The sequence below is a fragment of the Falco naumanni genome, chromosome 1 (genome assembly GCF_017639655.2).
Source record: "Falco naumanni isolate bFalNau1 chromosome 1, bFalNau1.pat, whole genome shotgun sequence".
Taxonomy (NCBI): Eukaryota; Metazoa; Chordata; class Aves; order Falconiformes; family Falconidae; genus Falco; species Falco naumanni.
In genome coordinates, this window is record NC_054054.1 from 7,747,292 (window position 1) to 7,762,860 (window position 15,569).

Here is a 15,569-nt window from a genome sequence, read left to right on the forward strand (position 1 = left end):
ATAAAAGCCTATTTAAGAATTGGCTTAGTTCGTTAAGGAGGTATTGGGGTTTTGGTTGGGTTTTTTATTTTGGAAGACCTTTTATAAGTAAGGAAGTAAAATGGGGCCATGAGGCTGAACGCAAGAGGTGGGGTAGGAGAGGGTGTCTTTTTTAAGGTGTAATCAAGGAGAATTACAGGAGCAGTGGGAGCCTGCAGAGAGGGAAAGGGGTGACCAATGTCACGCGGCAGTGGCTTTCCCCGTTCTGTGCCCAGAGTGCTGCTGGGATAAGGCAGCGGCAGAAGTGCCGGCGTAACCTCCTAACAGTCCAGTGCAGTGTGCTGCCGCAAGGTGATTTCTGGCAGATTTTTGACAGAAAGTAGAAATGTGGAGGGGACGGGGCACGATACGAAGGTCCCCGCCTGTGGCAGTGCTGAAATGACACGCAATGCCCTCGCTGCTTGGACCCAGGGATGTTCTCATGTGCCCGTTGAACACATTTTCTAGGCTGGGCTGCCGGAGGGGCTGAACCAGGCGAGTCCACTTTGCTTCAACGAACCACACTTGTCCTCCTACTGCGTTTTGAGACCCTGGTCACATCGTGCAAGTATGGGAAAGACCTAGAAACCCAAAAGGCCCAGTGCGCATCGCTTGGGAGCTTGAACCATCTTGGGTGCATCGGTAACGGAGAGCAGGCAGGAGATGGGCACTGCCCTGTGCAGCTTTCACCTCCTGTGGTGCTGCCGCCTTCACCTGCGGTTCCATTTCAGCCTTCCACCCAGGCAGCCGCTTTCAATGCGACTTGATGTATTAAAAAAAAAAAAATTATCACGGATTCTAATAAGGCGTTAAAAACTGAGGCATGCCCTCGCTCTACAGCTGTTGGGGTGTGGTTTTTTTTTTTGTTTTTTTTTTTTTTTTTTGCTCAGTGTGTGTGCGCCTGCGGGAGCGGGGTGTGCGCGAGGGCTTGGTGCCGGGCGCCCTTTCGGGCCCCGAAGTGGACTTTTTTTTTTTTTTTTTTTTCTCCTTTTTAATTAACGCACACGATTAGTGCGCGGTCGGGACGGGGCACGGCCGCTGACGAAGGTGCGGGGAACAGCCGAAGCGAGTGACGGAGCGTTGCGCGCAGGGACACGCCCCGGGCTGCGCTCGCCGCGTTACCGACGCGGGCGCTTGTGGCGCCGTCGCCCGGGGACAGCGGGGCCGTCCCGCCGCTTCCGCGGGGGGGTGGGGGAGGCTCGCGCCGCCGTGCTGGAGCGCGGCCGCCGTGAGGTCATAACGCAGGGGAGTGCCCCCAGGCCCCGCCCCGCGCCTCGCTGCTACGGCGGCCGCCGCCCGCGCACCCCCCCTCCACGCGGGCCGGCGCGCAGCGGGGCCGGCAGCGCCCGCCCGTCCCTGCGCAGCGGCCCCGGGTCGCTCTGCCCCGCGCCTGCCCTCGCGGCGGCCGCGGGAGGCGTCCGGCCCCCCGAGCGGCGGAAGGGACGCGGAGGGCAGCGAGCGGCGGCGCGGCCCGGCCGGGGGAGGCTGACAGGGGATCTCCCGCAGCCCCGGCCGGCGGGGCGGGGCGGGGCGGCGGGGGGAGGAGCGGGCCCCCCGCCTCGGCTTCCCTGCGGCCGCCCCGGCTGGCGGCCCCTCGCGGCGGGCGGCAGGGCATGTCCGCGGCGCAGGTGTCGGCGGCGCCCGCCGAGCGGCGGGGCTGGGGCGCTGAGGGCGGCGGCCCGGCGGCCGGCCGGCCCGCGGAGTCGGAAGAAGCCCGGCGGCCCGAGCCCGGCTGGCCCGGCGGGGAGGAGGCCGCGGAGGAGGGCGGCCGGCGGCGGCCGGCGGTGGAAGCCCCGCCGCCCAAGGAGAACCCGTGGACGAGGCGCAGGGCGGCGCGGGACAGCCCCTCACCGCCCGCGGCGGGCGGGCAGCTCCTCCCGCAGGACCCAGGTGCGGCGGCCGGGCCGGGCCGGGGAGTGGGGGGGGGGGCGGCGGCGTGTGCGGCTTCCTCGGTGTGGGGCTCGGCGCGTGGTGTCGTGGGGTCTTTTGGGAGCGAATCGCGCGTGTTTGTCGCCGCTCGGCGCGGCGCGGGTGCGGGGCAGCCCGGCGGGGCCGCGCTGCCTTTTGACATACATGGGCAGAGGAGGGAAGCGGGGCGGGGGCGGGGGGTCCGGCGGCCGCGGGGCCCGGCGCGGGGCGGGGAGGGACGGGCGGGACGGCCCGGGGCTGGCGGGGGCAGCGGCCGCGCCGGCAGCAGCTCCCGGCCGTTGCGAATGGGCTCCGCCGGGCTCGGGCACCGGCTCGCAGGGCTCGCGAGCGACTCGTTTCGCTTTTTCTTTAGAAACGTGGCTAAGTCCCGTTGGCCTTACCGCCGGTCTGCCGGGGTTTTTTTCCCTAATTACAGAGTTGGGCCCTTTCTGGGCGATCCGTTACTTGGTTTGGCTTTCTGGAAGACTTGGGTTGCGGAGGCTTTAAACGTTAACAAAAGCGGTCGGTTTGCCCTGCTCCATCGCTTCCCGCATGAGCAGCCTGAATACGGAGGGCAGAGCAGCCCTGGTGTAACGCTCGGGCCTTTAATCCCTGCGCGCCAGATAAAGCTACTTTACGGGCTCCGTGCCGACTGGAGGGGCAAGTGGCTTTACAAAAAAGAGGTGGCCTGACGCTGCCAGGCCTTATGCTTGGGCTAGCAAAGAGTTCCTAGAAGTTCACAGCTTCTGGGAGCGTTGTTCTCGGCAGGGAGCAAACCGCTGGCCTCAGAATACGTATTTCAACCTGCGCTTCCCGAGAGTTTCAATCGCGGCGCTTGCTCCCCAGGCACCTGGCAAACCTTTCTGTGATCTCACGGTCACTTTTATCCTTGAATTAAATACGTACTTCCGTCACAAAGAGAAATATGTAATTTATAGCTTCAAGTAGACAGGTCACGCAAGCGGAAGAGTTCCCCAGACCACAAAGTCTTTACTTAGCCAAAGATCAAACCTTTTGGCAACATGTGGAGCCCTCCTTATCGTCTCGACTGTTTTGTTTGCGTGTCCTGACACACTCATAAATACCTGTTTATGCATAGCTTCTGGAACCTGGCTTGCTGGGCAGCAGCCTGTGGTCTTGTCCGTGCATGAAAGAGAACTTGTCACTCACTTGCCTCGCCGTGGCAGTCATAAGAATAATGAATGGTAGGTCCGAAGCACTGGGAAAGCTGCTTTTGTTTTATTAGCACCTCGTGCTTCACCTTTTTTAAAGTTTACTTTTCCACTTCAGGTAAAACACACAAATAGTTGTAGAAGGAAGGAGGGGAAAGGAGGCAGTGAGTTCATACGCTGTGCACGTTACATGCTTAATTTGATGATTTCAGAGAACTTTGTATTTTTCTTCCGCAGGAAAGTTGCGCTTAGCGTTTATCAAGTTTAATGTTAAACTGAGTAGTTGCGCTGGAACAGCTTTTTCAGTGGCAAGTGTATAATTGAGCAAAGATGGGAGTTGCTGTTGCTGGTGAATGGCATTGGTGAAGAACACGTGCCAGGGTGTGTGTTTTGGTTTGGCCACTGCCGAAAGCACGGTGAAGGAGCCACTGCTCTTTCCCCTGTAAAAGGCAAAGCAGCTGATCTTTCTTGGCTGTTTGAAGGAAGGAATTGCCATGTGCCTCCATCTGCAACGAGGGATGTATTTTGAAGTTACTAATTGCATGTTGGCAAAGCAAAATCAGCCACACTAGGCCCTTATGAATGTAGTAGTATGGTAATTAGTCATGTGAAATAATTAGATGAGCAGAAATACTACTGGGATGGAATGTAAAACTATCCGTCAAGAGGATAATAAAATGTAAAAGAATTTCACATCAAAGTAGTGACTGAATCCTGTTCAACTTGTTGATCCTGGCTTAATTTGTTGAAAGTTTCCTGAGACATGCACGCGTGGTATGTTCAGTGATAGTTACGCACTTGAGAAAATTGACCCCAGTCTGTCATCTTTTGACTTTCAATGTGGTGTGCTGTTCGTTTGTAATAGAGGCAAATCTGACTCTTGTTGCTGAAAGGAACTGTTAACATCACCTGACACTAGAAAGAAAAAAGGAATGCAAAAGGCTTAAAATCCTTGGCAAAAGAATTCGGTTGAAGTGATGCTACTATGGTCTTTTTTTTTTTAATATATATATATTGGTCTCAAATATGTTAGTAAGTTTTAATCATGCTATAGTAAACCAAACACCTAATGTAAATATGTTTGGATTTTTCATGGTATGTTTCTTACAACAGTTCAGTGTTTCTGACTAAAGCCTTCTATTAAGCTTCTCTTTTAAGCACAGTAATTTCAGAATTATACAGCTACTTTTACATCCTGATCTGCATTTAACTCATGGGAGAAAGACTCGTAGCAGTATAAAACTGCTAGTGAAATTAATAGGCTTCTGACTAATCCTGGTGATTGTGGATTGTGAGTACAAGGAATTATTAGCTTTAGCATAGGCTGTCAAATGATGAAAGGTAACTTCTGCGATGGGTCTTCCTCCCCTTACCTTCACTTGTAGTGCCCAGGCAATATATTGCAGTATATCTTCGGTTCTTCAGGATGAAGCTGTGTAAGAGGAGAGGAACAGCTGCAAGGAAGAAGTCCTATATAATCTTCTAGATAATTTTTCACGAGGTAACAAGATAAGCTTTTCTTAAATTGAGCCAACAAGGTGTATGGAAGCTGCGGAACAGCCCAGTGTTAGTCCTGTATTCCTTGTCTTTCCCCTCTGAGTCTTGTTTTTCCCCAGCTGCTACTCAGAGCAGGGCTCTCGCAGAAGCAGCTAGTTACCCTTCCTCCGTATAAATAATTTTCCCAGGATGGAGTTGTTGAATTAATTTTATTACAAGAGTTCTCTCACCTCTTCGTTTGATGAAACCTAAAGTACTGCCCTTTTTGTAAGGTTGCAAAAGGGAATCTGAATGACAAGTTCTCTAGCCTTTTGTATAGCAGGTGTGGGTCTCTAATGATTCATTAGCTAATTATTCTAAAATTGTTCGTGAAATTTATGAAAGTATTCAATGAAATGAAATACCTGTGCTGCTTAAGTGGTTGAAGTGGGTTTGCATCCTAGTATGCTTGAATGATGTAGTTAATTAAAATAACTGCATGCTTCAGTCTTCTATGCTGTGCTCAGTTTGTCTGTCTTTGTTGTGTGTATTTCTGGGTATCAAAGAACACTTTTTATCGGGTTGGTATTTTTGGTAGCAGAACCAGTTCACTCTGGTGCTCTTGTGTAAATTAATTTGCTTTAGTCTGTGGGCAAAACGAGTTGTAAGAGCACAGTTTAGTAAAGGTATACCGTGTTACTAGGAGTAGTGAGCTTTTGACTAGTAAATTGGTAAATGATCGGATTATCAAGACTTTTTGGTGTATTTAAGGCAGGTGTTATCGTTAGCTCTTATGAATTCACTGAGTGTTTTAATAGCAGCTTTTAAAAATCATTTTAAGAATTATCCGAAGGTATGACATTGACGATTACTCCAGCCCTGAAGGGATTAAAAACATTATCTTTGCAAACCTGCTGCCTGTATTTTAGTCGGGTATAACAGCATATATAATTTTGTATGGTAGTTTGTTTGTTGTTTTTGCTTTGTTTCTAAGCTGGAGACCTGTAATGAGAGAGAAATCCATCCTGCTGCCTACAGTCCGAGACACAGTATTGGCTTGCTGTGCTCTAGCACGTGCTCCCTTTAGACCATAAAAGCTTTTGTAGAAATTGAGTCACAGGTTGCAGCTTCCTATGCAGAAGCTAAGAAAAAAAATGAGATGAGAAATAAAATGCAAGGAAAAGAAATAATGTAATTATTATTTATTAATCTATCATATATTGGGTTTTTTTTCCCCCTGTTTCTTGTTGTATTGAAAAACTGATGGGTTTCGAATGTCACTAGATGGAAGGATGCTGGTGTCATAACTTGCTGCATTGTTTAGTTGTTCAAACAGCGTGAAGTAGGTCAATCTAAACGCAGCTTTGCTATAAAATACTAGAACTATTGTAGGAAAGGATGTTAGCATAATTACTGGGTTTTTGTTGTTGTTTTTTTTTTTTTTTATTTCCCAGACTCTTGGATCTAAATCCACGCTCTAGATTTAAATTATGATATACTCTAAGGGATTGGTTTGTCAGATTTGCAAGGCTTTCATGTAAACATGTTAAAACACTGGTTTTAAGTATAGCTTACCTTGTTTAAAAACGGGTTATACTGTGAAGTTTCAAACTAAGCATTGAAACGAAAATCGTGTGCAAGTTCAACAAACGCGTTCCACTCAAGTTTTGAAGAGTTGTTCCGCTGGGTGATTTCAACCACCTCCTGAAGCACTTCTGGTGTATATGCGATGTTGTTCCTTCACTGAAGGAAATACACATGCAGTCAGAGTAAAAATAACGCTTGAATATTGTCTAGAAATCCTGACAGCATAAACCGTGTTTGTATCAAAATTAGAATGTGTTCCACCTTTTGTTAATAGACTCTTTCAGAAGAAACTTGCAAATCATCCCTCCCCTTCTAGCAGAAGAAATTACTTGCTGACTAATGATTTGCAGAACTTCAAACCTTCCATTCTGAAGTACTACTACAGTAAACTTAATTTGTCTTGCAGTCGGTGGTACTTTGGTGATACATCTTTATGTACAAACTTTGCTTCTCTTGTCTCTGCACAGCATCCAGCCTGCTTTTCCTTTTCTGTTGCTGTTGGCCCAGAAGATTCTGCTGCTGTTTTGGTGGTTCCAGAATTCATCTTTCGTTTTCCAGAACTGTCATCCCATGTGTCTTGACATAACTGCAGCTGGCGTGGTTGCACATCTATGTCTTTCTGCAGAAAAGATCTCACATTAGGATGTGGTGTATTAAGAGGCTTGGGAGAACTATAATAAAAATGGCTTTGAAGGCTGATTTCTGTTTTCCTGTGAATGAATGACATCTTTATTAGATGGAGTTCAGTGATTGAAAGATGGTAATTGGCGATTAAACTTGCTCATCCTTGATTTTACTTTTTTCCCCACCCCCAACTCAGCTGAAACACAGCAGGTGAAGTAACTGAAGATAACAGAATTTTTATCAAGGCAGCATGCTGTCACTGAGCAGGTTACCTTGTAGCACATGACTGAACAAATATTTTAATACAGTCAGGTTGGAATTACTAAGTGAAATAGTTTAGTTGCAAAGGCTTGTTTGGTTCTGCTGGAGCAGTGTACTAAAGATGCTGTTTCTGGGTATTCAGCACTGTTACGTGATGTTGAAACCAAACATTGGAGTAATGTTAAGCATAGAGATTTTTATCTGAACAGACTCTAGAATAAGTTTTGCCTGAACAGTGGCTTTAGCCCTCTTCATAACAATGTAACAAATGTGACCTGGGCAAAACCAGTGATCTGATGTTTTGGTTTTTTACTCTTCCATCCTCTTCTGGTTTGTTGTTTTTTTTTTTTTTCCTTCCCCTTTATCATAGTTTTCAATGCTTCTGGCTGAAATCCGGCTCCCACATGATAAGCCCCAGCAAACCAGTTAGGAAAGATCAGTTAAATTTGGTTTTGAGCATGGCTCTTCTGGGAGGACAAGAAACTCTGCAGAGGGTAGGGAAGTATGGTGTGCAGCGAGATCTCGAGCCTTTTGAGTTCAGAAAGGGCATCATCAACTAGGCGGTGTGTTGCCTAATACTAATTTTCTTCTTGTTTAGTGTGCAAATGCATCTTCCAAGTCTTGGATTGCTACATACGGATAAGAGAGATTCCTTAAAACGAGTTGGGTCTCATTCTGCTTGACTTAGATAGTCTCTCCTGCCGCCTGGAATAATATCCCATGACTAAGATAGTGCAGCGACATTGAGGCTTTTATTTTTTAATTCCTTGCTACGCCCTGGTGACACACAGAAGTCCTGGCAGAGCAGTCCTTCAGCAGCAATTTAAGTAAAAGTGCTGTGAGATGGAAAAAGAGCTTCGTTAAGGTGATTGAACAAGCTAAAGAGACGTGTGTTTACAGACTACTGGAGGACAAATGCTATGGCCGGTCAGTTTACCTTTATGGATAATTGGCAGTTCTGTAGGAGAAAATTACAAATTTGTTTGCTGCTCCACCCCAACAGCTGTTTGTCTTGTTTTGTAAAGGGCAATTAGTTTACTACTGGATGACAAGGAAAAATTAGGATTACACAGGCACTGCGTGTTTCTGAAAGCGGAAGGCAGAAAATGAAAGTTTCTGAAGTCTATGAAGTTAATTGAGGCTGAGTAAGAAGAAAGAGGCAGTTGGGGGGGGGGGGGGGGCAGGGGCAGGTGTGTTTTGTCTTTGTTATAAAAAGCCAGTCTGTGGGAGAGGGGGGAAAAAAACCCCAAACCTGCTGGTAAACGGTGTGGCAGAAGTCAAAGGCTGATGGGGATTCGCTGTGGGATGGGCAAGTTGTATATAGCAGTATTAATGTAATTTACAGAGGAACATGGAGTGTACATTAGTTTATGCTTCTGATGTTGGCGGTATATTCCAGAAAGCAGAAAGCAAGAGGGCTTCGGAGTCACTGGGGCACGAGGGTGGGGTACCCAGTGTGAAGCTGCGATAAGGAAGATTAGTCACTGGATGTGAAAGCGATAAGGGTTGAGGAGGTGATGTTATCCCTGTACAAAATAGTAATCCAGTGATTTCAGGCATGTTCAATGCTTCAGGCTTGTCTTGCAATAAAATACTGGATAAGAAGTTTTGAGGAAAGGTGGTGACCACTTCTTTATGGGAAAATATGGATCGGCAGAACAGAACCAGGGCTTAGCAGGAGAGGTTAAGAGCTGGTTTCCTCTGTCTCTATTCTAATCTCAAAGAAAAATTGCCTGGTTACTAGTGGGGTTTTCCCCCCTGTATTGCCAGTGCAAAAAGTAGAACACAATTGAGATGAGTAGGGAAAAATTGCACAGAATAAGAAAATCAGGCTCATACACAGAAGGGTAATTGCACATGTATTAAAAGACTTAGTAAGTTTAAACAGATTTTTTTTTTTTTTCAATGTGGGCTATTGATCCTAGATCATTAGGCCCAATAATGTTGCCATATATGAGAGAGAGAGAGTGAGTTATTTCCAAGCATTGTATTAATTCCTGGCAGATATTAGTGGTAGAAATACAATGATATAATGGACTGTTGCTCAGGAGATCAGATGAGATCGTTTATTATAAAGTTTCGGTCTTGACTCAGGATGGTTCTGAAAATGTCTGAGTGTCAGCTTCGTTGCAAATGCTCGTATTTGTCATTAAGATATCCATTGTGGAATTTGGGCATTAAAATTTATTAGTCTTAATGTAGTAGTGATAGTAATTTTCTCTTCCCCCCCCCCCTTTTTTTTTTTCTTCGTTGCTTTGGCTTCATTATGAGCAATATGCCTGAATTTGATTTGGCATTTGAATAACTGCTTATAAAAAGAAATTACTAGGAATTTGTGAATATATAATTGCTTCTGTTTTGGGTTTTTTTTTCATGCTTGCATAATGACAGATTTCGGAAAATAATTCTGTCTTAAAATATAGTTTCTAATAGGGTGACTTCTAAAATGTTTTTCAGGGGCTCATTTTATTTGCTGCTTCTTAGGTTAAAATACCAGGGGTTTTTGAGATAGTCTTGGCCTTATGCTGAGTAATAGCTTAAATACTGTGTTATACAGTATCCTGTACATGTGGTTTTCAAGATTATTTACACTTACTATGAACATGGGTTTTTCAATGTCTTGTAGTATTAGTTAGTTTATGGATATGTTGGTTGACTTATAATACCAAGGCCTCAAAAAACCTTTGGTGTAGTATGATAGTTAAACAGAGTTGTTAAAGTGTACCTTCCTTACTCTTATGAAGTGCAGTCTAATTCTTCACCTGAAAATATTTTTCTCTCTTTTCAGATCTACAAAATTCTGCTAAAGTTATAAAAGCAGCAAAACCCAGGACAAGGAAATGCAGCAAGGTTTGTATTTGCCAGAAGGACATTTAGCAGTGAGTTACTGGACTGATTGTGTTTGAAGCCCCAGTTCATGTAACCTGTTAATCTAAACTGGCATTTAGCTTGGCTGATAATATGCTAGGAAAATGAAATAATTTCAAAGGAGAATTTCTGGCTGTAAATTGTCACTATGATAAACAGCTGATATTACTGAAATAAAAAGATAGCAAGGTATTTTTAAGTTACAACCAGAAGTGTTATGTCCTACCTTGGTAGTGGTTAATTTTGAAGGCAGGAAAGCGGAAAAGGAAGGGAAATTAAAATTAGGAGGGATGCTTAAGTGGTGTATGTATGAGGGATAAGGAAAAGCCACTGTTGTTCAAGCAAGTAATGGGATTGTATGAAGATGTGAGGGTTCTGCAAAGAAAGAACATTACTTGACCACAAGATAAGCTAGATAGATTTTGGAAATCCTTCTTGCATATTATGTGGTGTGCGTTTTATGTGCCGTCATAAAATTATCATTATGACAGCAAGAGACACTGAATCCTTTCACTGAAAAATTTTCTAAAATTTTGTACAGCCACCGTTCTTTAGGTTGAATAATACCTGTGCTCAGAGGTCTTCCAAAAGCTGAGACTTTTAAGCAGTAGATAACTTTAAATCACATAGGTGACTGGTTGTAAGACAACATTTAATCTGACAATTGTTTTATGTGTGCTCAAAAGTCATAAGCCCTTTTTAGTTTGTTTTATAATAGAATGTAGAAAATCTTGCTTGCTTGCTGTCTTCTTTTAGGCTGTGCTCACTTAAAATATTCTTCATTAAGGCATTCTTTAGACAGTTATACAAATTACAAGCTAAGGTGTGTTGGACCTGGATTTGGATGTAACTATAACGAATAGTTGTTTCTACAGTTGATCATACTCTGTTTTCAAATGTTGTGTGTTTGTTTACTGTTGTATTTCTCTTTTTAAAAAATTGCTGTTCCTAACAATTCTGCTCAAAGGGGTAGTCTGGCCACTTGAGTCATGACTGACATCTTCTATATATTAAAAAGGATAAAATCTGGGAAGTTGTATAAACTGTTTTTCGTCTTTGCAGGCTGGTGATTTTGGTGATATCACAAACTGGCCAACACCAAGTGAAATAGCAAACAATGAAGTAAGTATCCATTGTTACTTTCAGTGTTATTTTTAAAAAAAAAACAACATATTGACTTCTCTGTTTAATACCATTCCCCCCAGCATGTGCTTTGGGTGTTACAGGGTTGCAGCAGAAATTCCGTTAATAATTCAGGGTACTGGTCTATGCTTAACTGTCTGTGCTGGTACTGGAATTTTTGAACCCTTTGTAAGCCCAGATACATACACTCCGTTAGCGGTGTGCCATGGACCTATAGGTAAAAAAATGTTTACTCCGCTGTTTTTTTCCCTTTGCTACTCGTTGGGAGGTTTGTGCACAGATGAGGCCTTTGGGGTTGTGAACCTGCTGCCCTCCCTTGTGGCTCAGAATGCTTTGTGCAGGTTGTCTTCGGATGACTTCGTTATCCTTGACCTGAGAGATATTCCCCTTGCTGGATCTTTAGTAACATCTGTTCTGTCAAATTATCTTCCTTTCACTTTATCTTGAGTCATAAGCACGTAATATATCTTGCATCTTGTGTTATTTAAAACAAGACTAGAGCACAGATTATTGCAAGCTATGAGGTGCCATTTCACTCTTCACTTGAGTTCTGCAGCACCCTGCGATGCTTTTACTGTTTTCTCGGTGAGGGAAACCAGAAGATTTGGGTTCAACAGTGTGCATTGTATAATGGAAGGTGCCCAAATGAAAGCTGAAAAAGAGTATCTTAAAGTAGTTGGGCATGAATAATTTGTCCTGTGGGCTCAATTTCTAACATGTTCCCTTCTCCCCCAGCTGATTGTCTTAACTTCGTTATTTATGTCAGCAGCAGAACGTTTTCAGGTATCTAACTAGGCTTTTAGCGTTGCAGGCAAAAATTACAGATGTCTGTAGATTTGACACAACTTTACGTTTGCTGCTAGGTAGAATTTGCCTCCTCTAGTATTTTGTTCTACAGGATCTCAAAGAAAATCCTGGAGATTGCTAGAAGAGTCTTTAAAACCTGAATTGATTATATGCCTATAAAGTAATGCTCGTTCAGTTGTTCAGATACCAGGTAGAATACTTCAGTGTGGGCGTATGTCCCATCGAGGTGTAGGTGACTTAAGAAAATATGCACCCGTATCTTTTGCATTCTCTTTAGTACTTCAGATCTTTATCATCTACTTGGTTATTATCAAATTTTGCTGTGAATAATGGTGTCTGTACAGTACTAGTCAGAGTGGCTGAGAGAGATGCATGTGTGGTGTTTCATAAGAATATACACATTTGACATTTTCTGTGTGAAACGGTGTGCTTTAAGAGTATTTTTTTAAATATTTTTTTGTTTTACCAGATGGTTTAAATTGTATTATGTAGATAATAGTTAACCTTTTGCTGAATTAAGTATCTGAGAATTTTAGTACACATTCATGTAACATCTGTTAAAATACATAACATTTAGTTTGTATTTAGTCTCAATTATTTGTCTAAGGGAAGGCTTTGCGTTCAAATTAATTATGGTGTGGTACTGCAGGATATACTGTACATACTCCTGGTTCAAAGCTATCTCCACAACGTAGGAGTACTCTTTCTGTTTGGCCGAAATGTCTGTAAAGCTTAATTTTGCAGGTAGATATTGTATCCGATCACAGAATTATTTGGTTTGAAGGGACTGTGAAAGGCCATCTACTCCAGCCCCCCTGCAGTGAGCAGGGACATCTTCAACTACATCAGGTTGCTCCGCGCCCCGTCCAACCTGGCCTTATATGTTCCCAGGGATGGGGCATCTGCCACCTCTCTGGGCAACCTCTGCCAGTGTTTCATCACCCTCATAGTGAAAAATTTCTTCCGTATATCTAGTCTGAATCTCTCCTCTTTTAGTTTAAAACCATTGCCCCTTGTCCTACCACAACAAGCCCTATTAAAAAGTCTCTCCCCATCTTTCTTATAAGCCCCCTTTAGGTAGTGAAAGGCTGCAATGGGGTCTCCCCAGAGCCTTCTCTTCTCCAGGCTGAACAACCCCAGCTCTCTCAGCCGTTCCTCATAGGAGAGGTGCTCCAGCCCTCTGATCATTTCTGTGGCCATCCCATGGACCCGCTCCAACAGGCCCACATCTCTCCTGTGCTGAGGGCTCTGGAGCTGGATGCAGTGCTCTGGGATGGGGGGGTCTCACCAGAGCAGAACAGAGGGGCAGAATCATCTCCCTCGACCTGCTGGTCGCGCTTCTTGTGATGCAGCCAAGGATAATGGTTCGTTTTCTGGGCTGTGAGAGCACGTTGCTGGCTCATGTCCAGCTTTTCATCCACCAGTACCCCCAAGTCCTTCTCCACAGGGCTGCTCGCAATCCCTTCATCCCTCAGCCTGTATTGATACCAGGGAAAAATGAAACTTTATACTGTTTGCTAAAATGCTGTTCATTTTGCCTTCTTTGAAACCTATCATTCTGTGGGATTTCCAAGAAGTGATGATCTGCAGGATGCTGGCAGTACTCAGAGGACGCAGTTCCCAGTAAATGCTATATTTTAATATGGGGAAAAAATAAATCTGTAATCATACACCTCCACATCCTCTGATCTTTGGTTCGTGTTCTGATTTAGTGGAACAGAATTGTCAGAGTTAAGACCTAGGGCTCCTTACAGTTGTGTTTGGCATGCTGTTGAGATTGTTCAGCATCATGGGAATTTCCGATTTACATTCAATGTTCTGTAAGTGTAGCTTTTTAAAGATAATCAGTCTGAACATTAGGTACTGGTGAGTAATATTTCTTTCTTTTCTGTAAAATAAATTTCAGTTCTGAGGCATTGGAACACGACTGTTGTGTGCTCCACAATTCTACATATCCAGTTAAGGAACTTCAAAATCTTCTAGTCTAAAAATTCTTTTTATACTCTCACCAAGTTAGCAGAATATAGAAACATTTTAAGTGAGACTTTACGAAACAACACAGTTTTTAAAACTTACCGTACTGAAGAGGTTGAGAACAGGTAGTAATAAAGTAATTTTAATAGGTAAAGGAAACTTATACCTTTTGCTATAAGCTGCTGTTAGAAATAATTACTACTATCTCTTGCAGTGTAAGGCTGTAAGTCACAGTAAGAAGCCAACAAATAGAAGAGAAAAGGAGGATAAATCTGATCAGAAAAGCAATAATGGAATCAAGGACAACCCAGAGGCAAAGCCAGATGGTCCGGGAGATAATACTAGCGAAGATGAAGCTCCAGCTAATAACCAGAGGAAAAAAGGTCAGCCTGGGCGCTGTGTGTAATGCAATAAGTCACTTTTGATACAGTTACATTAATTCCATTCAATGACTTCACGAAACCTTGATGTTTTGCATTTTCTAGGTGATAACAGGATGTATTGCTTTTTGCTAGGAAGCTTAAAACAGGCTTCCTTTCTCCGGTTTTGGAGTGTTCTGTTCAGTCAAATAGGAATTCCAAGGAAAAAGCAGCTAATGTCCTATTAATGGTCCGTGAAGCTCTGACAATTTCTGGAAAACTTTAGCATGGCTGTGCAATCCATTACTGTCTCTCGTATCTTTGTTTCCCTAAGCAGATAGCACTATGTTAATTTAACTTCACATATATATATGTGTGTACGTGTGTTACTATATATACTAACACTTTAATTTTCATGTTTTACTATTAGCTTATACCTTGAAGCGATGACTTGAAAAGTAAACCAGGTTATTAATTTCCTTTTGATCCAAACTGTAACATTAAAGCTAGGAAGCAAACCTGTATCTTATTTGGTCAGTAGACTGGAGTAGGCTGGAGAAACAGCTGAGGGAGTTTTAAGATATAGCTGCCATCAGCTGTTTTTTTTTTTTTTCCCCCTTGCTTCCCTGCTGGTATTTGTTCAGGTCCTAGAGACCTTTGTTGAGTTGATTTTAGATTTGTTAATCATCCTATATATATAGATATATAATATTAAAAAACAAACCCTTTATTACTTTTAATTTTTTCAGTCTATGTGGAAATCTAAAGCAAAGCATTCCACAGGTACAATCTGTTTCCACCTCCACCCCGCCCCTGGTGTGGATAACACATATTATGTATTTCCTTATATTTCTTGGCTACAAAGGTATGAAGCCTGCAATACCAATCAAGTATAGGACAGCAAATACTATTATTAAATATTTTAGCCAGCTTGCAGCAAAATACAGCTTTACTAATAAGTTTTGATACGCAGCAGTGGAACTTAATCGTATATTACAAGGTAAAAATACAGTACTGTAGCTAAATTTTTCAGGAAAATTTATGGTTTGCGATTGAAATCTTCATTTTAGCGGTTAACTTGATATATTATTTTTTTACCTTTAAGTTTCATATCCAAGTTGTGAAACTACATAGTAATGAATTTATTGTATATATTTAACACTTAGGTAGCTTTACATTCTTGGTAGAAGCAGCTCACCTTCATTTCATATTTAAAGCTTAGGTAAGGTTACCTGTCAGTTAGAGGAATTCCCATTTACTGCATTTATCATTATTTAGTTATTCGTCGTAGGTTACAAATTCAATGTTAAGCCTCTCCCAGTTTTTAAACTTAGAAATTGACTGTTACTAGTTCTACAAGAAGAATGCTATA

At 43.5% G+C, this 15,569-nt stretch overlaps 1 protein-coding gene across 8 annotated transcripts in view; it reads left to right on the plus strand.

Annotated features, from left to right (window-relative positions):
- Positions 1-1,616: 1,616 nt before the first annotated feature.
- LARP1B (La ribonucleoprotein 1B) overlaps positions 1,617-15,569 on the plus strand; it is a 32,293-nt gene continuing 18,340 nt past the window's right edge. For 6 of the 8 annotated variants that reach the window (XR_005831022.1, XR_005831032.1, XM_040614488.1 and 3 more), the window contains exons 1-4: positions 1,617-1,908; positions 9,835-9,896; positions 10,977-11,036; positions 14,053-14,221. Coding sequence is in view for 6 of the 8 variants with exons in the window: in XM_040614488.1 (XP_040470422.1) it covers positions 1,632-1,908; positions 9,835-9,896; positions 10,977-11,036; positions 14,053-14,221 (568 nt within the window). In the remaining 2 variants the exon portion in view is untranslated. Of the gene's footprint in view, positions 1,909-7,681; positions 7,974-9,834; positions 9,897-10,976; positions 11,037-14,052; positions 14,222-15,569 lie in introns of those variants that run through there. The other 2 variants (XM_040614727.1, XM_040614966.1) reach the window with 2 other exon arrangements.